We start from the raw sequence: 24,136 nt of genomic DNA, 5'->3' as shown, positions 1-24,136 counted from the left end.
ATAGCTCCCAAAAGCTTCAGAAAGATCCAAAGCACTGGGTAGCATCCATGCTGAGCTTCATCAGATGATGTAGTTGTTCTGCTTATTCTCAGAGAAATTACTTGCCCTGTTTGAAATGAGTAGGCATACTTGGAAGTACACTCACTGGCTAGATACAAATTTTACTGCACAGCAATGGTTTTTCCTTATTACATTTCCAGTTCTCAATGGTTAAAAAAATCTTGGGGTTGGATTGTATCTGAATCATTTTGGCACACATTCATTATACACTGTGATGTCTACATATGTGGCCATAGCTGTCAGTTTATTCCCTTGAGTTATCAAAAGAAAAGGGACATGGAAACTTTTTGAGAGAGACTTCACTGGCTTCCCATCAGAGAAAGAATAAATTTTAAGATCTGCACTATGATTCATAAGATTATCTATGGAGAATCCCCCAACTACATGAACAACCTTATCGACCTCCCAGCCAGAAATAGACCATCATCATCCCATACCCACCTCAATTTACACCTCCCCAGTTGCAAAGGTATTAAATACAAGACCTTTTATGCATCCAGTTTCTTCTTCCTGGGCAGCCAGCTTTGGAACGCTCTGCCAAGATCCATCCGAACAATCGGCGACCAGTTACCCTTCAGGAAAATGCTGAAGACTCAGCTCTTCAAGACAGCTTACCCGAATGACTCTACTTAACTTTTAAACCCTTCCTCGTAATCCCAATCCTGTTTACTATACCTTAGACTATATCTCCCAATCTCCTTATGCTTTTATCTTTTTCCTTTCCATCCTTTGCCCTTTATCTTTCCCACTCCATCCTTCCTCTCCTCACCCCTCCCAATCTCTTTTCCTTTGTTACCTTTACATACTCAACTTACTCATTCTCAGAACCTCACTTTCACTGCTTATAATATTCTCCTCTAAGACTATGCTATTGTAATTGTATTAACTATGTAAGCTGCATTGAGCCTGCAATGTGTGGGAAAGCACGGGGTACAAATGTAATCAATCAATCAATAAATAAATGGGTTCTTTTACAAAGGCAAGTGTTTTCAGTGTGTTAAAAATAAGCATGCACTAAATGCTAGACACCCGTACGAATATATGGGTGTGTCTAGCATTTAGTGCATGCTTAAACTTAATGTGCCTTTGTAAAAGACACCCTAAGAGCAATTGGACTGTTCACCTATTACATGGGTTAAATGAACTACGTTTTTCATTTTTGTTTCTTCCATAGATAACTCATGATGAGAACTGTATTCAATCTTGGTCATTGGACATTTATTTAATCATCAGGTGTATCAGAGGGCTTGCACCAGGCCTTACGACCCTCACTTGACATTGCAGCATATGGGAATGGTGGTGATGTCTAAATGGTACTTTTGGGCTTCTGGACTGGACAGAGGCTTTTTGAGGTAGTGAGAAAAGACTTCTCCACTCTGTTGGGTTAGTTATCAGAGTCAAGCCTTTGCTGGTCAGATTATTGTACTGAGGCCCAAACCTGTAGATGAGCAGCTGTGGGTCACAGAGGTTTACAAAGTCAACAATCAAATCGGGTTCTGGTTGTTGGCTCAGGAAGGGTTTAGGAATCAAGCGTGACTGACTGGATGGACATGACAGTGTTCAGCTGTTGGATGTAGGTTTAGACTTAACAATGGGATTCAAGAGGCACTGGAATGTATTTTGGGGGTGTTATTAGGCCATGACTAACTTGATGGGAGAAATGGCCACTGGAAAACTGGGCCACACCCATTGTGGATATCTAAGATGGGTTGGGTGCAAAAAAGCTGAAAGGGAGAAAAGCAAGGATGCACTAGGGGATAAAATTGTACACAGTGCTACAAAGGATACAGTGTTGGAAGGTGAAACTGGATGTGGGAAGAAAAGGCCACCCCTAGATTCCCTTGCTGGGATGTAGCAGAAGTCCTGGATTTGGAGTGCTATTCGGAAGATGGTGTAAAGAGGGTTAGGGAATGGAACACAGCTGTTGCAGTTGGAGGTACAGCTGGAAGCATATGGTCATCTTGGGAAAATGGAGGAAAGATATGTGGAAGGGTGCACAAAGTTTTGTAGAATGGCTCAGGTTGTGCCCAATTGAATCCAGTCATATTGTCCAGTGTAGTTATTAGCATGCTAACAATGAGCACAGCATGGGTGGGAGAGATGTCACCAATACTTATATTTATGCTGTATAATATAGGATGACTCTAAAGCCCTTCTGAAGTCAAAGCTAAGATTGCCCTTGTAGATTCTTAGCTATTCTGAGTCCTGGATGCTTTGAATGTGTAGTGCATATATATGAAAAACAAAACCCAAAGGTAAAGGAAAAAAAAACCCTAAATGAAATAGAGACAGAAAACAAAAAAGTAGGGTGGACCTGGACCACAAAATCTTCACAGCCAAATATAATGCAACAAAGTTTATTAGCACCAAACGTGTACTTGGCCTGACACGGGGCCATATTTCAACAGGACTTGCCCGTTTGCTTCAAGGGTTATACACTATAATATAAATAAAAATATAAATAAATAAAAATGCAAATGGTTAACATCAAGAAATAATAATAATAAACACAATATAATAAAAAAACAAAAATACACTAAAATGCAAAGCTAAGTATATAATGAAAAATGATATAATAAAAGGGATGTAATAAAAAAAATCTGGTAACCAAATTGAGCAATAAATATAGTGAACAATAAATAATAACTACTTTTTGGTTTTCTAGTGCATATCCATATGTAAAGCAAGTGGCATCAGGGATTTAGGGAGCAGAAACTGAACATCCTCATTCTTCTTCTTATACATTTCTATGCTTCTTTTCATTTCCAAGCTTGAATTCACCAAGGCAACTTACTTTTGTCCAGTGAGAACAGCATGGTTATTTCCAATATACCTGTAAATGACTTTTGAAGCAAGCAATATAAAAAACATAAACATTACCAATGTTTATAATGCAAACATACTTTTGGAATATTAGCTCAAAAATGTTTGCTGCTACTTTACTAAGCTACATCATCATGCTATACTCTTAGTACTAGCTTTTACAAAGCATATTAATAAAATACATTCAGTAGATAATTTTTTGTATCTATAGAGCTTGTGATAGTATTAGAGCAGGATTCAATAGAGGGATGAATTTATTCATGGCCACACTAGACTAACTGCTGCCTTTGATATGGTATGTCACAAACTTTTGTTAGATCATTTAGCAGCTCTGAGAATACAGGGGAAGGTATTAAACTAATTTAGATCCTTTTAGATTTGTAGTTTTTCAGGTGGAGATTTCTCTAGATGTCTCAACATGGGCAAGGGTGGTTTCAGGGCTTCCTCAAGGGTCAGCTCTTTTGCCAATACTTTTTAACATTTATATGTTTTCTCTGTGCAAACTTTTGGCAGGGTTAGGTGTGTCTTACATATTATATGCAGATGATATTTAGTTTCTCTTCTCTATTAAAGGATTTTTTAGGGAATCCTTGGATTTCCTTAAACTTTGCTTGTCTATGATAATCAGTTGGATGACTGCCAATAGACTGAGACTGCATGCCCAAAATTCATGTTCTAATTCTTTCAGACCAATAAGATGTGAATTTTCCTTCAGATTTTAAGATAGGAGACGTCAAGGGGCATTTTTGATATGACGTTTAAATCCAACTTTGGACATGTTTCTCAAAATATCTAAAATTGAAGTGGCAAATATAATGATTTTTGAAAATGAAAAACGTTTATCTTTCTGTTTCAAAAATGGCCTTTTTTCTAGATGTTGCTATAATCACACAAAATCAAGCCATTGGGATGTAAGAGGAGCCAGCGTTTAGTAGATTGGTCACACAGACATGCCAGTAGAGGAGTGAGGCACCCTAGGGGGGCACTGCAGTGGACTTCACACAAAAATGTCCCAGGTACACATCTCAGTGTTGTTTGCTCCCTTATATTGTATGGTGAGCCCCCCAAAAACCTACTGTACCCAACTATGCACCACTACAATAGCCCTTATGGCTGCAGGTGTCACCTATATGTGGGTACAGTAGGTTTGGGGGGGGGGGGCTCACACTTTCAACCACAAGTGTACCAGTTAAGAGTGGATTATGGGCCTGGGTCTCCTTCTCTACAATGCACTGCACTGACCACTAGGCTACTCCAGAGACCTGCTTGCTGCTCTAACAGGACTGGTTATAACATCTGAGGCTATCAAAGAGACCGGTATGCACTGTTTCTTTTATATGTTTGGGGGTGGGAGGATGTCAGTGACCACTGGGGGAGTAAGGGGAGATCATGCCTTAATCCCTCTAGTAGTCATCTGGTCATTTAGGGCACTATTTTCTAACTTAGTCATGATAAAAACAGGTCTAGACCAAAAGGTTTAAATTGTAGCCCAGGATATTTTTGTTTTTCTCCATTATGGCCAATAAACATCAAATCCCACCCCCAACATGCCCTTTTGTGATCTGAATACACTGCTGATGAACTGCATACCAAAATGTTTAAAAAATGGGTTTTGAAAGTAGCAATTTGAATGTTTTGGCAAGCAAATTGTCCAAATGCCGATTTATGTCACTTTTTAAACGTTTTTCTCTTTCGAAAATGAGCCCCATTGTCATTCCAACTGTACAATCAATTAAATGCCTTGGTATTATATTAGACTCTTCGCTTTCATTCAGAGCTCATCTTAGAGTTTTCATGAAAAAGATTTTCTTCAAACTAAAAATTATAAGGAGAATAAAGGATTTGTTGTCAGAGGAAAATTTTAGAACAGTATTACATGTATTGGTAATGCCATTATTTGACTACTGTAATTCCTTGCTTTTGGGTATGCTCATATGTGTAAAAATCATTATAATTAGCACAAAATACAACAGCATATGGTATTTCAAGATCTGAACATATTTCCCCCGTGCTACAAAACTTACAGTGGCTGCCAGTTAAATTGCGAACATAGTTCAAGGTTTGGAGTCTTATTTTTAGATTATTGAATGATGACATTCCTCTCTCATTGGCAATATGTTTAAGAATTTATTGCTCTCCCCCCCCCCCCCCCCCTTGCTCACTGTGTTCAGCTAAGTTGTTACTGAATGTTCCATCTTTCAGACAGATTAGACTTGATTATAGGTCTAAGGTATTTTACGTGGATGGTGCTAAGTTGTGGTAAGGCACATTTGTTTCAACAAGCTTCTTAAATTTCTGGTGTCCTATTTTAGAAAAATATCTTATAAAGCATAATAATTTATGTTTTTACATTTTTATTGGTTTTGTTTTTATTATGAATGTTAAATTGTAAACTGCCTAGTACCATGGACACTGTGGTATAGGAGCTGTGGAAATAGATAAATAAATAAATAAATAAATAATAAAGTGGAAATAAAGACAAAAACAAATTAAAAAGATGTGGCTGTTATAACTGAAGTAAGAACTATATGATCACAATAAACCTAGGATCCACAAAAACATATAGCATGAAAAAAAAAAAAAAGACCACAAAATGCATCCAATTCTGTTCAATACTTCTGAGTCCTACTTGATCTTAGCATTCTAGGGCCAGCTCAAACTATGGACCAGGTTAGGCACTGGCTTAGGGTGCCAGTGATAAAGGGCACCAAAATTCTAGTCAGGTCTACCTTCAAACTTCTCTAGAGGGATAGATACTGGAATGGGATTTTGGCGCCCTTCATTACCAGTGTCCTGAGCCAGTGCCTCACCTGGTCCAGCAGGAGGGCAGAACGGAGGGGACTTGAGGGAGGGAGCAAATACCAGATCACAGGCGGGAGGGGAGAGTGGAGGGAGAGATACCAGATTGCAGATGGTGTGGAGGGGGGGAGCCAATACAAAAGTTGGCTCAGGGTGTCTTAATTCTCATCTCATAGGTTGTACTCCTCTGGAGGGCATTTATTCATCATTATTCTTTTACAGCTTGTTTCTACTAGTTATATGTTTCCCTATGCATCATAGCATGTTCTAACCCCAATAATATTTAAAACATTGTCTTGAGAATACTAAGTAAGCTGTTTCACTTATGTTCATGTCTTGGTGTATCGGAAAACATGTCCAGGCTAGTTCATTTTATTCAACAGTGCAAATCCTTAATTATTTTACAATGAATAGTAAGCATTTATTGAGCATTTTATTCCATGCAATAATATGTTACATGGTCATACTTGAAAAGAAAATTGGGAACAGTAACATGCATTTGCAGAAATGGATATAACATGAAGCCAGACAGTATCATAGATTTATATAAATATGTTAGCACTGACAAATGATGCAATCTGATTTGTATTCTAAGTGGAACATTGTACTATGATCTGAAAGATGAATATGCATCACAGTATTTTTCTTTTCCTATTTAGGGCTATGCAGGTAAATTATAAAATACTATCCCTTACTCTTGGATATTCAATCACATTAAAAATATAAGTGTCATGTTATACTAGAACATATGAGGTATCAAAGGTAACAAATTATGTGATGGGCATAGATATCTTTATCTCTTACAAATGTAGAATGCCAATGTGACATAAATATTGGCTATTGGTAAAGTCAAATATTTGAAGGTATAGCAACCTGTAAAAATAATTTTTCTTTCTATGTGTATATGTGTATATACAAAGATACAGCATTTCCCCCAAGAGTTGTAAGCACATCTGGGTTTATGACCTGCTTAATCTATAGTAATATGGAGGCTTTTATCCCATATGTTGCATGATTTCAAACTTCTAACTGAAGCTTACAGGGTGGGCCACTGTTTAGTGACATTTTAAAAGCTTCTGTATGACAGGTGTCCACTTGGAATATAGTTGAAGAGAATATTCTTTACAAATGTAGTTGAATTTGTCATAAGTACCACACTTTTACTCCCCTACAAAAATATTTCCAAGACATTTTGAAAACTTGCATTCCATACAAAGAGAACCTTGTTTTTTTTTGTCAACAGTTTTTGTAATGTAGCATTCTAGTGGCTATATTGGTCCTGAAGATACCTGGTCTTCATATAGATTGAACCTTTCTATGTCCAACAAAAGGAGTTATTGCAAAACTACACATAACCCTTCAGATGGGATGGGACATCTGAAGAAATGACCTACTGTATGTTTGGCCTTTAAAAGATATAATAGTTTCCATAGATGACAGTTGTTTCTAAAGCCTTAAATTCGAGTGTTCTCAGTTAACTATTGTTGGGATAGTAAATTTGGAGGCTCAACATTCAGGGCAAGATTCTCCCAAATGAATGACTTAAAGTCTGTCCTAAAGATATATGCCAGTTTCAGTGAATAAAAATAGTCAAATTCTATGTTTAAAAAATATGGTTCAAAAGCCTGCATAGCTCAAGAAAACAAAATAAGCCCCCCCCCCCATTTACATCAACCCCTTGATCTGAGTTAATGCACTATATTATCTGCTTCCTTATAAAATGCATATGTACTATTATCCCTTTTTCAGGCTCTCTTGATGTCACCAGCATCTGGACTTAGTATGGCAAATTGTTTTATATATGTATATTAAAATTACTAAAAATGTTAGATTGAAATTAGGGAAACACCTCATGTTGCAGTCAGAAAGAAACCCCAAAAAGGTTTTCATGCTTTACATTTCGACAGGAATCAGTTGCATAAAGCCTGTAGTATAGTTTACACAGTAAAAGTAGGTTTTCAGGAGACTGCACTAGTGAACCCATGCACTCTACTGTAGTGATTTGTTTACACCAGCAGATTGTAGAAATGGAACTAATGACCAGAAAAAGAAGGCAAATTCATTATTATCTACAAGCATTTACAAAATTCACTTCCCATTTCTCTCATAATACTATACACAAATGCTCTTTGTCCTTCATAGTAATCCAGCAGAATTTTGTCCTTGGGATCAAAATTATGGCTATACACAACCCTGCCTTAATATATGGATTTTTGCAAAAAGATCCAGGACTGGCCATCACATCTATCATCTGGTATTCTGTGTATTGGTGGAAAGGAAGTGTTTAAGTTAAAAATGAATACATTAGATTGAGTGAATGAATATGGCAGTACCATTTTGTGCTATAAGGAGCAACCAGAATAAATTTTGCCTATCAATACATTATGTATGCATTGTATGCATCTTTTAATCTCTACTGTCCTGGGACTCCATAATTCCATGGATGTGGAAGTTTGAACAATGATATGCATGTTTATGAAAGAGTTGTATGCCTATGAAAGGTAGTATGCAAATCTAAAATATATAGAACGGAAGGAATCTGTGATGGAAATTAAAACTATATTTAGATTATTGATAGAGTAATAAAGATATTATGATATCGATATAGTATGGTATAGATATAGATATTATGGTAAGATAAAGTAGTTTTTAAAAGATCAGCTCTACAATTGCTGGAGGGAAAAGTGGCACTGGCTCTTAATAGTGAGTTTTGCCTGGGAAACTTTCACCAGTATTTAAATATAGGAGAAAGCTTTGTAAAAATGGTATTTTCTGTGCTTTCTTATAAGTAAAAGGAGAAGGTTTTACAATTAACATACCTAATTTTTCGCTGTACAGAAAATATTTTAAACTCCAAGGGCCCTGCTTACTAGGCCACGCTGTAAGCGCGCAAACATGCTAGAGAAACCCATAGGAATATAATAGGTGTCTCTAACGTTAGAACGTGCTAAAATGTTAGCGTGCCTTCAGCGCAGCTTAGTAAATAGGACCCCAAGGAAGTAATTGGAGTTGCATGAAGCAGCAGTACCTTAGCATAGATTTCTGTCAGTCTTGAGTAAGTATAAACATATGTGAGTTTGAGGTCTGATGCAGGGAAACAGCATGGGCAAATATATGTAAACAGATGTTTGTGAGCAAAGTACAGGGCATTAATTATCTATGTTGCTCCTCTTGCACAATCTAAGTAGCTTTTCTCAATCCATGATGAATATTGGGGGATTTCTCCATAATATCTGATTTAAGATTTTTTCATCAGGTCTTCAGAGCCAAAAAGACTTTCCAGTGAATTAAGTCCTTAAAATTTTTTCAGAAAATAATAAAATCTGCAAATCCCATGTTTATGTATTTGAATACCAATAATCTGGCATTTTGTGTTACATTCTTCTTGTTCTCCAGTCCACTGATAGCCATATTTATTCTTATACTTTGACCACAATCTATTGTAGAGAAGCAATCTCTTAGTCCACAATCAGAGGCATTTAATCAGCCTTCTTGAACTGTCCTGGTTATTCTCTCCTGTCCTGAAGCAAACCTCTATGATTCTTCTGAAAAGGGAGCTTGCAATCTTCCCATTTCCTTCCCTGCAGTATGCAGTTTTACCATGCATAATTTTTTATGTATTACATATAAGCTCACTGTGACTTCATGCAGGGAGTCTAGGTTCAATTTTTAAGGATAGATCATAAAGGGTATCTTCGTCCATGATGAGAGATTTGTCCAGGAGAAACTGAGTCACCTGAAATAAAAATGAATGCATTCATTTAGTTATTCAGGACCAGATTTATGACATCATTTATCAAAATTAGATTAGGTAAAAGAATCATTATATAAAACATGAGAATGTCTCTCTCCTACTCCTTACCATTGCCTTTTGTGTTAAAAGGCAAATGAGGACAACATAGGAGACAAGGATACTTTTACTAAGCTGTGGGAAAAAGGGACCTATGGTAGCAGCTGTTTTTCCTGCATGCCAGGGCCCTTTTTACGGCAGTGGGTAAAAATCCCCCCCCCCCCAAATGGCCATGAAGTAAGATAACTCTTATCGTGTGGCCATGCGGTGGGGGGCACTTAGCGCTACCCACTGAAGTGGTGGTAAGGGCTCCCTCGGTAACCAGGCAGCGCATGGTGATGCCTGATTACTGCTGGGTTAGCGCTGTGCTAGACAAAAACAAAATAACCACTGGAAATGGTGCCGGCGGCCACATTGGGCCAGCAGTAGTTCTGGATCAGCGAGCGGTGAGCCTGCGTTGTGCTTACCGTTGCTTCGTAAAAAAACCCTAAATAAACAAATACTATCAAGCATAGGGTTGGTATCTAATCCCACCTTAGCTCTGTCCTGCTGCATCTATAAACCTGTAATCCTGATTTATAATTTTAGATTCTTTTTTTTTATTATTTTAAGAGAGAACAGAACTAAACTCCATCTACAGAATGGGGCAACACAAGGACTGTTATAATCAGTCAGTGTTGACCTGCATCAGGTGGCAATCCCCATCAGTGCTGACCTCTACTACAAGAACCCTACCTATGAATAGGCAGCATTACAACTATTACACTGTGCCCTAAAAGGGGGTCCTTTTACAAAGGTGCGCTGAAAAATGGCTTGCGATAGTGTAGGTGCGGGTTTTGGAGGCACGCCGATCTATTTTTCAGTGCGCCTGTGAAAAAGGCCTATTTTTTGCCGAAAATGGATGTGCAGCAAAATGAAAATTGCCACGCGTCCATTTTGGGTCTGAGACTTTACCGCCAGCCATAGATCTAGCAGTAAAGAATCTGGGCAGTAATGACCTATGTGCGTCAATAGCCACTTGGTGTGCGTCCGTTACGCAAGCCAGAAAATAAAAAAATATTTTTCAGACGCGTCTAGGGAACATGCGTCAAAATTGAAATTACCACAAAGGCCAAATGGTAACTGGGCGGTATCTCCAATTTGGCGCACGTTTGGCACGTGTAGGCATTTACGCAGCTTAGTAAAAGGGAGCCCAATACACCTACTACAGGTAAAACAGAACAAGTGGGACTGCTACAGATCTCTACACAGAAACTACAGGCAAAGAGAATACCACACCTCAGTCACACTTTCTAGTTTAAATTTAGGAGCTTTGAACAGAACTCATCCTGTATTGCTGGCCACGTATCATGAATTAAAGTAAAAGTGTGATTGTATCTAATACACAAAACAGACACTACCACATTTGTGCCCACTGTACTCACTATCTTCCTCACTCACCAACTTGTGGGCTTTAATAATAGACTGGGTTAATGTAACATTGGTACACGCTAGGGAGATAAAATTTCTTGATGAAATCAAGGACAGTTTCATGGAACAGTTGGTTCAGGAGCCGACGAGAGAAGGAAAAATACTAGACTTAGTCATTAGTGGAGCACATGATCTGGTGCGGGGGGTAATGGTGTGAGGGCCGCTTGATAACAGTGATCATAATATGATCAGTCATAATATGATCAGTTTTGATATTGGCTTTGAAGTGATCTTAGGAAATCAAATACACTAGCGTTTAACTTTAGAAAAGGAGATTACAATAAAATGAGAAGAACGGTGAAAAAAGACTGAAAGGAGCAGCTCACAGGGTAAAAAACTTGAATCAGGTGTGGAAGTTGTTCAAAAACACCATCCTAGAGAAACAGGACAAATATATTCTGCGCATTAGAAAAAGAGGAAATAAGACCAAACGTCAGCTGGTGTGGCTAAACAGTAAGGTAAAGGAAGCCATTAGAGCCAAAAAACATTCCTTCAGAAAATGGAGAAGAGAACCAACTGAAAATAATAAGATAAAACATAAGGAATGCCGAGCCAAATGCAAAGCGGAGATAAGGAGGGCGAAAAAGGACTTTGAAAAAAAATAGCGTTAGAAGCGAAAACACATAGTAAAAACGTTTTTAGATACATCAAAAGCAGGAAGCCGGCTAAAGAATCGGTTGGGCCGCTGGACGACAGTGGTGTTAAAGGGGCGATCAGGGAAGACAAAGGTGTAGCGGAGAAGTTAAATGAATTCTTTGCTTCAGTCTTCACTGAGGAGGATTTGGGAGGGACACCGGTGCTGGAAAGGGTATTTGAAGCGGGCGAGTCAGAGAAACTAAACGAATTCTCTGTAAACTTGGAGGATGTAATGGGTCAGTTCTGCAAACTGAAGAGTAATAAATCACCAGGACCAGATGGTATTCATCCAAGAGTATTAATAGAACTGAAAAATGAACTTGTAGAGCTACTGCTAGTAATACGAAATCTATCCCTAAAATCAGGTGAAGTACCGGAAGACTGGAGGGTGGCCAATGTAACGCCGATATTTAAAAAATGTTCCAGAGGAGATCCGGGAAATTATATTGATTCTCAGTAAATATGTATTTATCGAAAAGCAACACACTGCACTTATCTTAGGCAAATTGGTGCCCTCTTAAAACCCCGACAGGTTCCCGTTTCGTATAGACTTTGTCAAGGGGGAGTGGCTATAATTCTGTCGAAGAGAAGGAAAAAACCAGAGAAAACAGACGTCAAGTCTCTTATATTTTACTTATATTTATATCTTAACATACTGTTAAACTCATCTACATAATCGCAAGGTCTTTCTTAAAAGCGGTTCGAGGCTTACCCGATTCATGCCCCAGGCTTCAATGTGTGCTGATTTGTATCCTTTAAAATGGACAAAATGGCGATAGCGTTTTATCTAATCTCAACTGAACAGCTGGTAACGTTACGTCAAACGTCAATGCGTGAAGATCGTCAGAGGCTCTTAAAGGTCTGACGAATCAGACAAAGGATTTAAATCCCGTGTCTGCAGCTTGTGTAAGAAAACATGAAAATGTTTTATACAATGTTTGAAAAATTTAGTTAAAGAATTTTTAGAAAAACAAAACGAAAAAAGTGCATAAAGACAAACTAAATAGAACAATAAAACCAAAAAAAATATATTGAAGCTAAATAACAATTCAGATAGTGTGAGAAAGTTTTTTTAGATTTAGAAAAAACTGCCCCATTGGATGTACGTGTTTAATCCTGCTGGTTCTATTGTATCTAATGTGAAAATCCAGTAAGTCTCACGCTGAAGAATTCTTCTGTTGAGATCACCTCCTCTTTTGGAGGGAAGTATCTGCTCGATTACCATGCATTTTAAGTCTTCTAAAGTGTGTTTAAGAGACACCCAATGCTGAACAAGAGGCGCTCCAAAATTTTGAGCGTTAATACGTGAGCGGTGTTCTATCAATCTTTCATGTAAAGATCTAGTTGATTTGCCGATATAATATTTACCACACGGACAAACTATATAATAAATGATGCCTATTGAACGGCAAGAGGTATAACTTTTCAATGTAATTGTTCTATCTTTGAAGGTAAAATAGGTACCTTCAATAGTGGCCGGACATGTTTTGCATCGTGGTTTCATACATTTATAATGTCCTGTGGGTAGCGACTGCTCTTTGTCCTTTGATAAAATCGGCAAAACAGTTGGACTCAGGATCTCTTTGAGATTTTTAGAGCGTGAGAATGCAGTTCTAATATTGTAGTCTGCAAACACTGGATGAGATCTAATAATGTCCCAATGCTTTCTAATTATCCCTGCTGTTGATTCCCCGCCAGGGGTATATCTGGTAACGAATGTCATGACACGATCATCTTGCTGGTGTCGTTGTGGTCCCCGTAGTAGTAGATCTCTGTTGTTAAATTTTGCCCTGGTATATGCACGCTTGATGACTTTACGTGGGTAATTTCTTTGTAACAGATTAGTGCCAAATTCCTCAGAATGTGCTTTGTAATCGTCCTCCATAGTGCAGATACGCTTAAACCTCAAAAACTGAGAGAAAGGGAGACTTTGCCTCAATGCTTTGGGATGGCAACTGCCAAATTCCAAAAATGTGTTGCGATCTGTACTCTTGGTAAAAACTTTGGTGATGAATTGTTTATTAGAGAACAGAATTTCTACATCTAAAAAGTGAATTCTATCATTAGACCATGTTGCGGTAAATTGGATCCTGGTGTGACGCTGATTGAGCCACTGATGGAATTCTTGTAGTTCTTCTACACTGCCATACCATATTATAAAGATGTCATCTATGTATCGTCTCCAGGTACCAATCATTTTTATGTAAGGTGAAATATGCAACCATTTCTTTTCAAATGACGCCATGTATAGATTTGCTAAGGTGGGCGCAAATGTGGCTCCCATCGCCACTCCCGATTTTTGCATGTATAGCTCATCCTGGAAGCTGAAAAAATTATTGCACAAAGCCAACTTAGCCAGATCATATATAAAACTAGTAGGGACCGAGTGTGGGTTCGGGCGATCATTCAATATTTTACAGGAATTGCCATTACCCGATACTCCTATCTTAATGGGTACCCTCGATATTAAATCGTTATATACCATGATACCACAAGAAGAACTATTAGACATCATTTTGGAAGTTTTGAATGATCGCCCGAACCCACACTCGGTCCCTACTAGTTTTATATATGATCTGGCTAAGTTGGCTTTGTGCAATAATTTTTTCAGCTTCCAGGATGAGCTATACATGCAAAAATCGGGAGTGGCGATGGGAGCCACATTTGCGCCCACCTTAGCAAATCTATACATGGCGTCATTTGAAAAGAAATGGTTGCATATTTCACCTTACATAAAAATGATTGGTACCTGGAGACGATACATAGATGACATCTTTATAATATGGTATGGCAGTGTAGAAGAACTACAAGAATTCCATCAGTGGCTCAATCAACGTCACACCAGGATCCAATTTACCGCAACATGGTCTAATGATAGAATTCACTTTTTAGATGTAGAAATTCTGTTCTCTAATAAACAATTCATCACCAAAGTTTTTACCAAGAGTACAGATCGCAACACATTTTTGGAATTTGGCAGTTGCCATCCCAAAGCATTGAGGCAAAGTCTCCCTTTCTCTCAGTTTTTGAGGTTTAAGCGTATCTGCACTATGGAGGACGATTACAAAGCACATTCTGAGGAATTTGGCACTAATCTGTTACAAAGAAATTACCCACGTAAAGTCATCAAGCGTGCATATACCAGGGCAAAATTTAACAACAGAGATCTACTACTACGGGGACCACAACGACACCAGCAAGATGATCGTGTCATGACATTCGTTACCAGATATACCCCTGGCGGGGAATCAACAGCAGGGATAATTAGAAAGCATTGGGACATTATTAGATCTCATCCAGTGTTTGCAGACTACAATATTAGAACTGCATTCTCACGCTCTAAAAATCTCAAAGAGATCCTGAGTCCAGCTGTTTTGCCAATTTTATCAAAGGACAAAGAGCAGTCGCTACCCACATGACATTATAAATGTATGAAACCACGATGCAAAACATGTCTGGCCACTATTGAAGGTACCTATTTTACCTTCAAAGATAGAACAATTACATTGAAAAGTTATACCTCTTGCCGTTCAATAGGCATCATTTATTATATAGTTTGTCCGTGTGGTAAATATTATATCGGCAAATCAACTAGATCTTTACATGAAAGATTGATAGAACACCGCTCACGTATTAACGCTCAAAATTTTGGAGCGCCTCTTGTTCAGCATTGGGTGTCTCTTAAACACACTTTAGAAGACTTAAAATGCATGGTAATCGAGCAGATATTTCCCTCCAAAAGAGGAGGTGATCTCAACAGAAGAATTCTTCAGCGTGAGACTTACTGGATTTTCACATTAGATACAATAGAACCAGCAGGATTAAACACGTACATCCAATGGGGCAGTTTTTTCTAAATCTAAAAAAACTTTCTCACACTATCTGAATTGTTATTTAGCTTCAATATATTTTTTTTGGTTTTATTGTTCTATTTAGTTTGTCTTTATGCACTTTTTTCGTTTTGTTTTTCTAAAAATTCTTTAACTAAATTTTTCAAACATTGTATAAAACATTTTCATGTTTTCTTACACAAGCTGCAGACACGGGATTTAAATCCTTTGTCTGATTCGTCAGACCTTTAAGAGCCTCTAACGATCTTCACGCATTGACGTTTGACGTAACGTTACCAGCTGTTCAGTTGAGATTAGATAAAACGCTATCGCCATTTTGTCCATTTTAAAGGATACAAATCAGCACACATTGAAGCCTGGGGCATGAATCGGGTAAGCCTCGAACCGCTTTTAAGAAAGACCTTGCGATTATGTAGATGAGTTTAACAGTATGTTAAGATATAAATATAAGTAAAATATAAGAGACTTGATGTCTGTTTTCTCTGGTTTTTTCCTTCTCTTCGACAGAATTATAGCCACTCCCCCTTGACAAAGTCTATACGAAACGGGAACCTGTCGGGGTTTTAAGAGGGCACCAATTTGCCTAAGATAAGTGCAGTGTGTTGCTTTTCGATAAATACATATTTACTGAGATTCAATATAAAGAGAACAGAGCAAGTTGCTTTTTGTCATTATAAAAGGGATGGTGGAGGTGGAGTCAATGATTATGACATGAATATATGTAATATATTCACCTATTGAGTGAAAACAATATTACTATCAACAGACAAATGCTGTATGAGACTCCCCTTCACTTTAGTCCAAACAGTATTTAAGACTATCGCATTGGCATATATACACTCTGTGTATTGTGTTTGTTATTTCTAGGATAAGCAGCATAACATCTATTTTACTGTTTTGGGATCGTGTCAGATACTTGTAATCTGGATTGGCCACTGTTGGAAACAGGATACTGGGCTTGATGTCCCAGTATGGCAACACTTATGTACTTATATACTGGATGTGGAGAAAATAGAGAGATGGGATAATGCTAGATGGGGAGGAAGAGAGTCAGAGCGATGCTGGTTAAGAAGAGAGATAGATGAGGAAATGCTGAATTGGGGGTGAAAAAGATAGGCAGGCTGATTCTGGATGGGGGAGGGGAGATAGAGACAGGTGGATGAGAAGAGAGATAGATGGGATGATGCTGGATTAGGTTGTAAAAGAGAGACAGAGTGATGCTGCATGGGAGGAAGAGAGACAGACAGACAGACAGACAGACAGACAGAACAATACTATATAGGGGAGAACAAATGGAGAAATGGTGTAATGCTGGATGGGGAGAAGAGAGAGAGACAGATTAGACAATACTGGATAAGGAGAGAGAGAGAGATAGGATGATGTTGGTTGGCAGGGGGACAGAGAGACAGAAAGGAGTGGAAATGCTGCTTGGCAGTCAGGTTGGGGAGAGAGAGTGAAAAGAGATGCTGCATGGCAGGGGGAGAGAGAAAGACAGAGAGGAGATGCTGCATAGCAGGGGAACAGAGAGAAAAACAGAGAAGAGATGTTATGTGGCAAAGGAAGAGAGGGAAGAGTTAATGCAGAAATGGGGAATAAGAAAAAGGAGAACAGATGGGCCTGGGTGAGGAAAAGACATGGAAAGCTGTAGGTAGATTTGGTGAGAAAAAGGGAGCTTAATTAAAGATTGTATAGTAAGAATGAATGAAATCTAAATGGATAGAGGCAGAAAAATAGAAGAAAGCTGAATGAAAAAGATGAGTGTTAGAGATGAAGTGAAGAAGACAGAGAGAAAAAAGAGAAATGGAGAGAAAACCCTGGCAAGAGAGTTAAGAGAAGACAGAAAAACCAGAAACTAGAACCAATATGGTTAGAAAAATTAAATGGCCAGATAAAAAAGGTAGAAAAAAATCATTTTATTTTAAAGTCATGATAAAGTGGTGTGGTAGCCATGTTAGTCCATTCTAAAAGTTAATAAAAAAATAAAACAAAAAATGGAAAATTAGTGATACTTTTTATTGTACTGACTTAATATATTTTTTGATCAACTTTAAGAGGCCAAAACCACCTTCCTCAGGTCAGGATAGTATATCATAAAAGAATTAAACTATCCTGATTTGAGGAAAGAGGTTTTGGTCTTTGAAACTAATTAAAAAATGTATTAAGTTAGTCCAATAAAAATATATCAGCTTATTTTCTATTTTTATTTGTATTTGTTAATTTCTAATGTAGTGATTGGAATATGTCAGTTTTTGAAATTTGCAGCTACTATCTTTATTTTGCACACTACAGGGGGGGCATGTGTCATTGTTTCTACTTCTCTGGTAATGTATGCAGAGTCTGGCTTCTTGGGGGTTCACATTAATTTTTGTCTACATGTTTCTATTTTTAGGTTATGGTTACTTACTTTGTATTTGGTGTGGTCCAGTGTGTGTGAAAGAGGCCAAGTATTTTGCTAAGCACTGAATTTCTATGTAGGATCAATCCAGGGGTGTGCTGGTAAATTTTTAACAATGGGCTCTCTCTTTGGGCGTAACCTGCTCTGCAATTTGGGGGAGGGGTGGCAAGGGTGGACTGGGGGGACAACATATGGACTGGGGGGACAACATATGCCTTTCTCTCCCGTCTCACATCGCACAGGCATGCTAGGCATACCTTTGCTGGCAGGGAAGCCAAGACCCATCAGTCAATAAATGGACTGCCACCACTCCCCGCTGCTTGTTTTTGGCTCGGGCAGGAAGTGGGGATTCTTGCACATGCACGAGATGTCTCAGCCTGCTGCTCGGAGTTGGAAACAGAGGGGAGCAGCAGTCTATTTATTTGGCTGGCGAGGCTCAGCATCCCCACCAGCAAAGTAAAAGAGAACTCAGGAAGGGGCCTGAGCCCATATTTTGGGAGCCAGTTGTTAAAGTAGTGATGTAGCTACTTTAAAGTTACTTTAAAGTAGCTCCCTCATGGCTACTTTAACTGGCTCCCAAAATTCTTAACAGCCGGCTCTAGCGAGCCTCTGAGAGCCCACTCCAGCAAACCACTGGATCAAGCTGTATTAATACAGCTTGTTTAGTTTTTCCAATAGGTGTATTGATGTTCTAGTGTCCACAAATATTTACAGTGCTGTCTTTTCATAGGTAGGCCCTTACTGTGTGATTCCTGGAAGTTAGTGCTATTATGGTATGCTGAAGTTGCAATATAGGTCCTGAGAGACTTTTGTAGGGTGTGATACGGAGAGCAAGGGTTGAGGATGGGCCTGCACAATAACACAGCCAGATAAAGGTGTAAAAATGAAACAACTGCTTTATTAACAGAAACCTGAGGCCTGTTAGGTCACAGTGCCAGGAACATAAGATGAAGTCTTTTTAGTTCAGATAACACAGCCTTAACCAGGGCTTGCTATTGACAGGGCCCAAAACACAGTCTGTGGCTACTGCCATGCCCCAACACAACCTGTAAGTTATTCTCTCTCTTTCTCTCCGAGCTCCAGGTCTGGCCAGACCTTAGAACAGGGCTTACAAGTTTCAAATCTAAAAGTTGGTCACCTCAGCCAGGTCACGGTTGCTAGACATAGGTTGTAAAGGCATATGCTGGAGCTTCAGTTCTTCCTTTCCTGGGCCTTCTTAACCCTACTCTGGCACTACCTTTTATACTTCTTGGTTCTGACTAAACCCCTCCCATCTCACTTCCTCCCTGGGCGGGACTAGTGCTTTTAAGGTGGCTCAGGCTATCTGAGGGACTATTCTTAAGGGTGAGGGGTAGTGTTCTGTACATCCCCTCATAAAGGGTTTTGTATTATTTACAGTATATCTGGTACAGGATTTTGGATTTGTATTTAGATCATACCTCATAGTAGTAGCTGAAGGTGAGTTACATTCAGGTGCAACAGGTATTTTCATGTCCCTGGAGGCTTACAGTCTAAGTTTGCACTGAAGGTAATGGATAGTTAAGTGACTTACATACGCTCTTAAGGAGCAGAACTGAGATTTGAACCCTGGCTTCCCTGGTTCTCAGCCCACTTCTCTAACCATTAGATACAGCTAATACAGATATACCTATTCCAAACATGTTTTGTTACTCTACAGTAAACTAAAGACCAGCAGATCAAAAGTCCGGTGGCCATTTGGCAACTTACCAAAAAAATTTGATAGGCAAATGATTTTATAGTTGCCAGTAACCACAGCATTTCTGTTACAGTGGTGCTGAACATCACTGTTCACATGTTCAACAGGAAGATGCTGGACTGGGGAGCTAGGACTGACTGGGAGCCCAAGTGTTGAAGTATGTGCATATATTTCCAGAATACTACAAATACTATTCTGTTTAATAATTTGTATTATTGTGATACATTATTTGGATGTTTTCAGCACATAATTCCCTGGAGTGTATTCAGTGTGCATTATACCATCAGTAACAGAGATACTAGGAGCAAATATGCACCAGAACATAGTGAAGGGGTCCTTCAATGCTTTGTTCAAAAGTGCCCCCACTGTCCCTTTAATGTTGACATGGGTGCTGCTCCCACCCTAAGGATTTTAACTAACCCTGCCCCAACCTTACCCTAAGCCCACCCCACCCTTCCCAAACAGCTTAGTCACTGACTGCATATGCCTATGCAAATTTTAACCCTCCCATCTCTCACGGTCCTTAAGCCTTACACTGCACCTATTTTACAAAAGTCTGCTTCCCCAGATGTCAAAACCTGGCTACGCCGCTGGACTTGCAGGTGAGAGGGAGGGAGAACTAAGTGCTGCTCTGCTGGACAGGGAGAGGAGGGGAAGGGAAGGGACAGACAGGAAGAGATGCTGGAGAGAGAGAGAGACAGATGCTGAACCAGCTTGGAAAGGGGGGGAGGGGCAAGAGAAAGTCTGACTGGCTGACTGACTAGAAGAAAGGGGAAAAGACCCTGGAGATCTAGGAGGAAGACATATTGAACTGGGGGGGGGGGGGGGGAAGTGAGATGAGACAGGGAGACATCCTGGCCCCAGGGTGGGGGGGGGGTATGGGAAGGAGAGAGACAAGGAGACAGATAAGAGATGCTAGGTATAAAGGGATAAGGGCACAGAGAGGCAAAACTGGATGGGGTGGCAGGGGGGTAGGGACACACTGGGACAATGCTGATCACAGGAGGGGATAGGGACAAGAGGGAGGAATGTCAGATAAGGCAAGACAAAGACACAGAAGGGAAACTGCTAAATATAAGGGCTGGATCGGGACACTTTTGAGGGCAGATGATGGAACTGGAGGAAGGATTGGGACAGGTCCACAGAAGGGAGATGGTGGACAGGACACATAAGGAAGCTGAAGGATGGTGAGAAAAAAATGTCAAATGGAAGGGAGACATTGCAAACAGAAGAAAAAAAAACAGAAAAGCATAAAACAGACAGTGGGACCAAGGCGAATAGAAAAACTAAATGTTCAGACAACAAAGGTAGAAAAAAAGTATTTTATTTAGAATTTATTAATTGGAATACATTAGCTTTTAGATATGTGCATCTGTGATATTTTGCATTTCAGTTTCAATTTCTCTAGCATTGCTGTATGCTGAGTTTGACTTCTTGAGGTTTCCAATTCAGTTTTTTTGTCTTCCTATCTTTTATTAATCTCTAGTCACTTGTGTCATATTTGTTGACACATGTGCTTTTCACTTGTGACCAAGGTGAACCATGTAGTATTTTACTAGAAATCCTGTTGCAATCCTATTTGTTTTGTTTTTTCACTAGGCAGCGTCTTGATGGTTTACGGCCCAGTGTAATACTTATAGTACTGCCTTTTCATGCATAAGAATGTACTCTTCCTGTCCTGGGAGTTAGTGCTGTTACAATTTGGTAAGGTTCTGGGTGTGTTTTTGCACAACTTTGTGTATAGCAGTGGCATAGCTACAAGGGGCCTCGGGGTCCCAGGCCCCCCCACTTCTGTCTCAGGCCCACCTAACAATAGTGGCCAACCAGGCGGATTTTTGCTTCCTCAAGCTTCCTGCTCCCTTGTCCGCGTGTCAGGCAGCTGAGCTCTCCCTCCCTTCCTTCGTTTCTGGCCAGCTACATCTCTCCTCCCTGTTTCCAGCAGTGAGCTGTGGCACGGGCAGCTACTTCTGGTCGCCCCCCGTCCAATGCTTCATCCTACCTTTTTATTTTCTTGTGAGTGGGAGGAAGCACTCAGATGGACTGGGGCAGCCGGAAGCAGCTGTCTTCAGTGCTTACCTGTGCGGCTAACTGCTCAAGAAGGTTTGATTGACAACAGGAGCAAGACGTCAAAAAGCTGAAGCCATGGAGGTTAATCTCTCCGCTCCCCTGCACAGCCGTCATATCGATTCCCCGTACCCTCAAAACAAATCAAACAAACCTATGAGCTAATTCATCCATATTTTTGTTCTTGTTGGTACCATTTTTATTTGATCCCACTTATATTTTCAAACATGCTGGCTTGTACAGCATACGAATATACAAAGAGGAAGTATAATAATGGAATAACTTTTCATAGGTAGAGTAGTAATTTGCTATAAATTGTAATCAGTGTGTCATTTAGAGGGGCCGGTTATAGGGACACCCTAGAATACGTATTCGTGACATGTTTTTCTCCTGGTAAACGGCCACTAAAACAGACATAATGTTATAAGAATCAGGTGGTCAACATTCAATCTATTTATTTATTTATGTATTTTACTTATTTATTTCATTTATATCCCACATTGAACATAAATTAGTTGAAACCTGGGAGCATTTAAAATCTTTTTTTTTCCTGTGCCTAGATCCAAGAGAAAGATGGTTTGTGGGAACTTGCACCTTTTGTTTTGTGGAATGCAGTGGTATATTATAAAAATGCACTTAATTATTGCTTACTACATTTATAAAAGTGATACTGAATAATGAGGGCAGAGCTACCTTCATGCAGAGTCTGGAGTCAGTCTAAATGTGCCAACATTTTCTAGTTCTGTGGTATATATTTACTTATTCTTCAAGTCTGTTTGGTTGTAAAAGGCAAGTTTTTTTGTACGTGTGTATGTGTGGGGGTAATCTGTGTATATAGATGAGTCCTTGGAATAATGATGACTAAGAGAATGCAGTAGTAGAACAGTTGGAGCTGAATGACATTTATGTTCATACAAAGTTAATTTCCACTGAAAATAATTAAATCTGTTGGCTGCCTGCTGTGTGAGTATTCCATCATTGTTTCATTATTGCTATCAAGTATTACATATTTAGGGCATATGCCTTCAACACAGATTGTTTAAATTGATTTATCTAGACCTTACATGCAGTTGGTATAACTTTTTAAACCCAAAGGCAAAACCTAAGGGTGATTAGACAATTTGGTATAAACTGTGTTATGACTATTTGTTTTACACAGCTTTGGGTCCTATTGGATGTTCAATGTCATTCATGGAAACAGCCTGGCATTGAATATCCAGGGTCAGTGCCGATTGTGGCACAGCAGGCTGCCTCCTACAGTTTGAATACTGGGCCCACTGTGTCCCACAAGTTTTTTTTTAACATTTCATGGGTATCCAGATAATGTATTTGTGGGTTTTATTTGGGGGTAGAAAGTGGTCTTGCATTTTGCTTCCTATACTACATAATGCATTTTTATTTCTCCTGTGCTGTACTGCTTATAAAGAATGTGATTTCTTAGTGTTTCCTTTTCTAATTTTTGGTCCTTTATTCTGTAATTGGTGAAGATTGGTCTGTGTTCAGCAAGTGACTAAAGAAAGATATACAAATGTCAGTGTTTCCAAAGTTTCCATAAGTGTGAATGTGGTTTATATTGATGCAGAACAGACTGTTACTTAGAAATCCATCATAAAGGTCACTCAAAGGCATTATTTGGTATATTACCAAACACTAGTCACACCTACCTGTGAAAAATTGCAGGGAGACCTTAGGAAACTTTAAGACTGGGCATACAAATGGCAGGTGAAATTTAATGTGGACAAATGCAAAGTGACTCTCACAAACCTCCAACAAGAGGGAAGTGAAGTGCTATCCAATCACCAAAACAATATTTCACTGTGCTCAGTTTTACATGCTCAAAAAAATATATGCACACATATATATGTGTGAAAAATAGGAAGAAAAAGCCTCAAATTTCTGACGGGTTATTTTATACTTTTCTACCCATTCATGTCTCCATCACAGGCATATGCTGTAATCTGTCCAGTGTGCCACGGCAGTCAGAATAGGATGCTAGGAATTATTAGGAAAGGGATGGTAAATAAGACCAAGAATATTATAATGCCTCTGTATCGCTCCATGGTGCAACCTCACCTTAAATATTGCGCTCAATTCTGGTTGCTGCATCTCAAAAAAAACGATATAGCGGAATTAGGAAAGGCTCAAAGAAGAGCAACCAAAATGATAAAGGGGCTAGAGCTCCTCTCATATGGGGAAAGATATGGGAAAAGTGGTTACGGATCTTCAGCTTGGAAAAGAGATGGCTGAAGGGAGATATAATTAAGGTCTACAAAATTCTAAGTAGTGTAGAATGAGTAGAAGTGAACTTATGTTTTACTCTTTTAAAAAGTACAAAGACTAGGGGACATTCAATGAAGTTACATGGAAGTACTTTTAATACAAACAGGATACTGGGCTAGATGGGCCATTGGTCTGTCCCAGTATGGTTATTCTTATGTTCTTATATACTGCTCAAAGAATGGCCTACAGTGATTTCCCAACAGCAGGTCAAATACATTTCTGTAGCTTTGTCACATATTTTTTTAATTTAT

At 39.1% G+C, this 24,136-nt stretch overlaps 1 protein-coding gene across 1 annotated transcript in view; it reads right to left on the bottom strand.

Annotated features, from left to right (window-relative positions):
* Window positions 1-9,302: 9,302 nt before the first annotated feature.
* Window positions 9,303-24,136, bottom strand: part of RASGRF2 (Ras protein specific guanine nucleotide releasing factor 2) — an 839,627-nt gene continuing 824,793 nt past the window's right edge. The window contains exon 27 of the mRNA XM_030193334.1: window positions 9,303-9,418. Coding sequence (XP_030049194.1) covers window positions 9,326-9,418 — 93 coding nt within the window. The 3' untranslated portion in view covers window positions 9,303-9,325. The remainder of the gene's footprint in view (window positions 9,419-24,136) is intronic.

This window comes from Microcaecilia unicolor, chromosome 2 (assembly GCF_901765095.1).
Source record: "Microcaecilia unicolor chromosome 2, aMicUni1.1, whole genome shotgun sequence".
NCBI classification, from domain to species: domain Eukaryota; kingdom Metazoa; phylum Chordata; class Amphibia; order Gymnophiona; family Siphonopidae; genus Microcaecilia; species Microcaecilia unicolor.
Note: the sequence above shows the minus strand (reverse complement) of the source record. Positions and strands in the feature narration are given on the sequence as shown.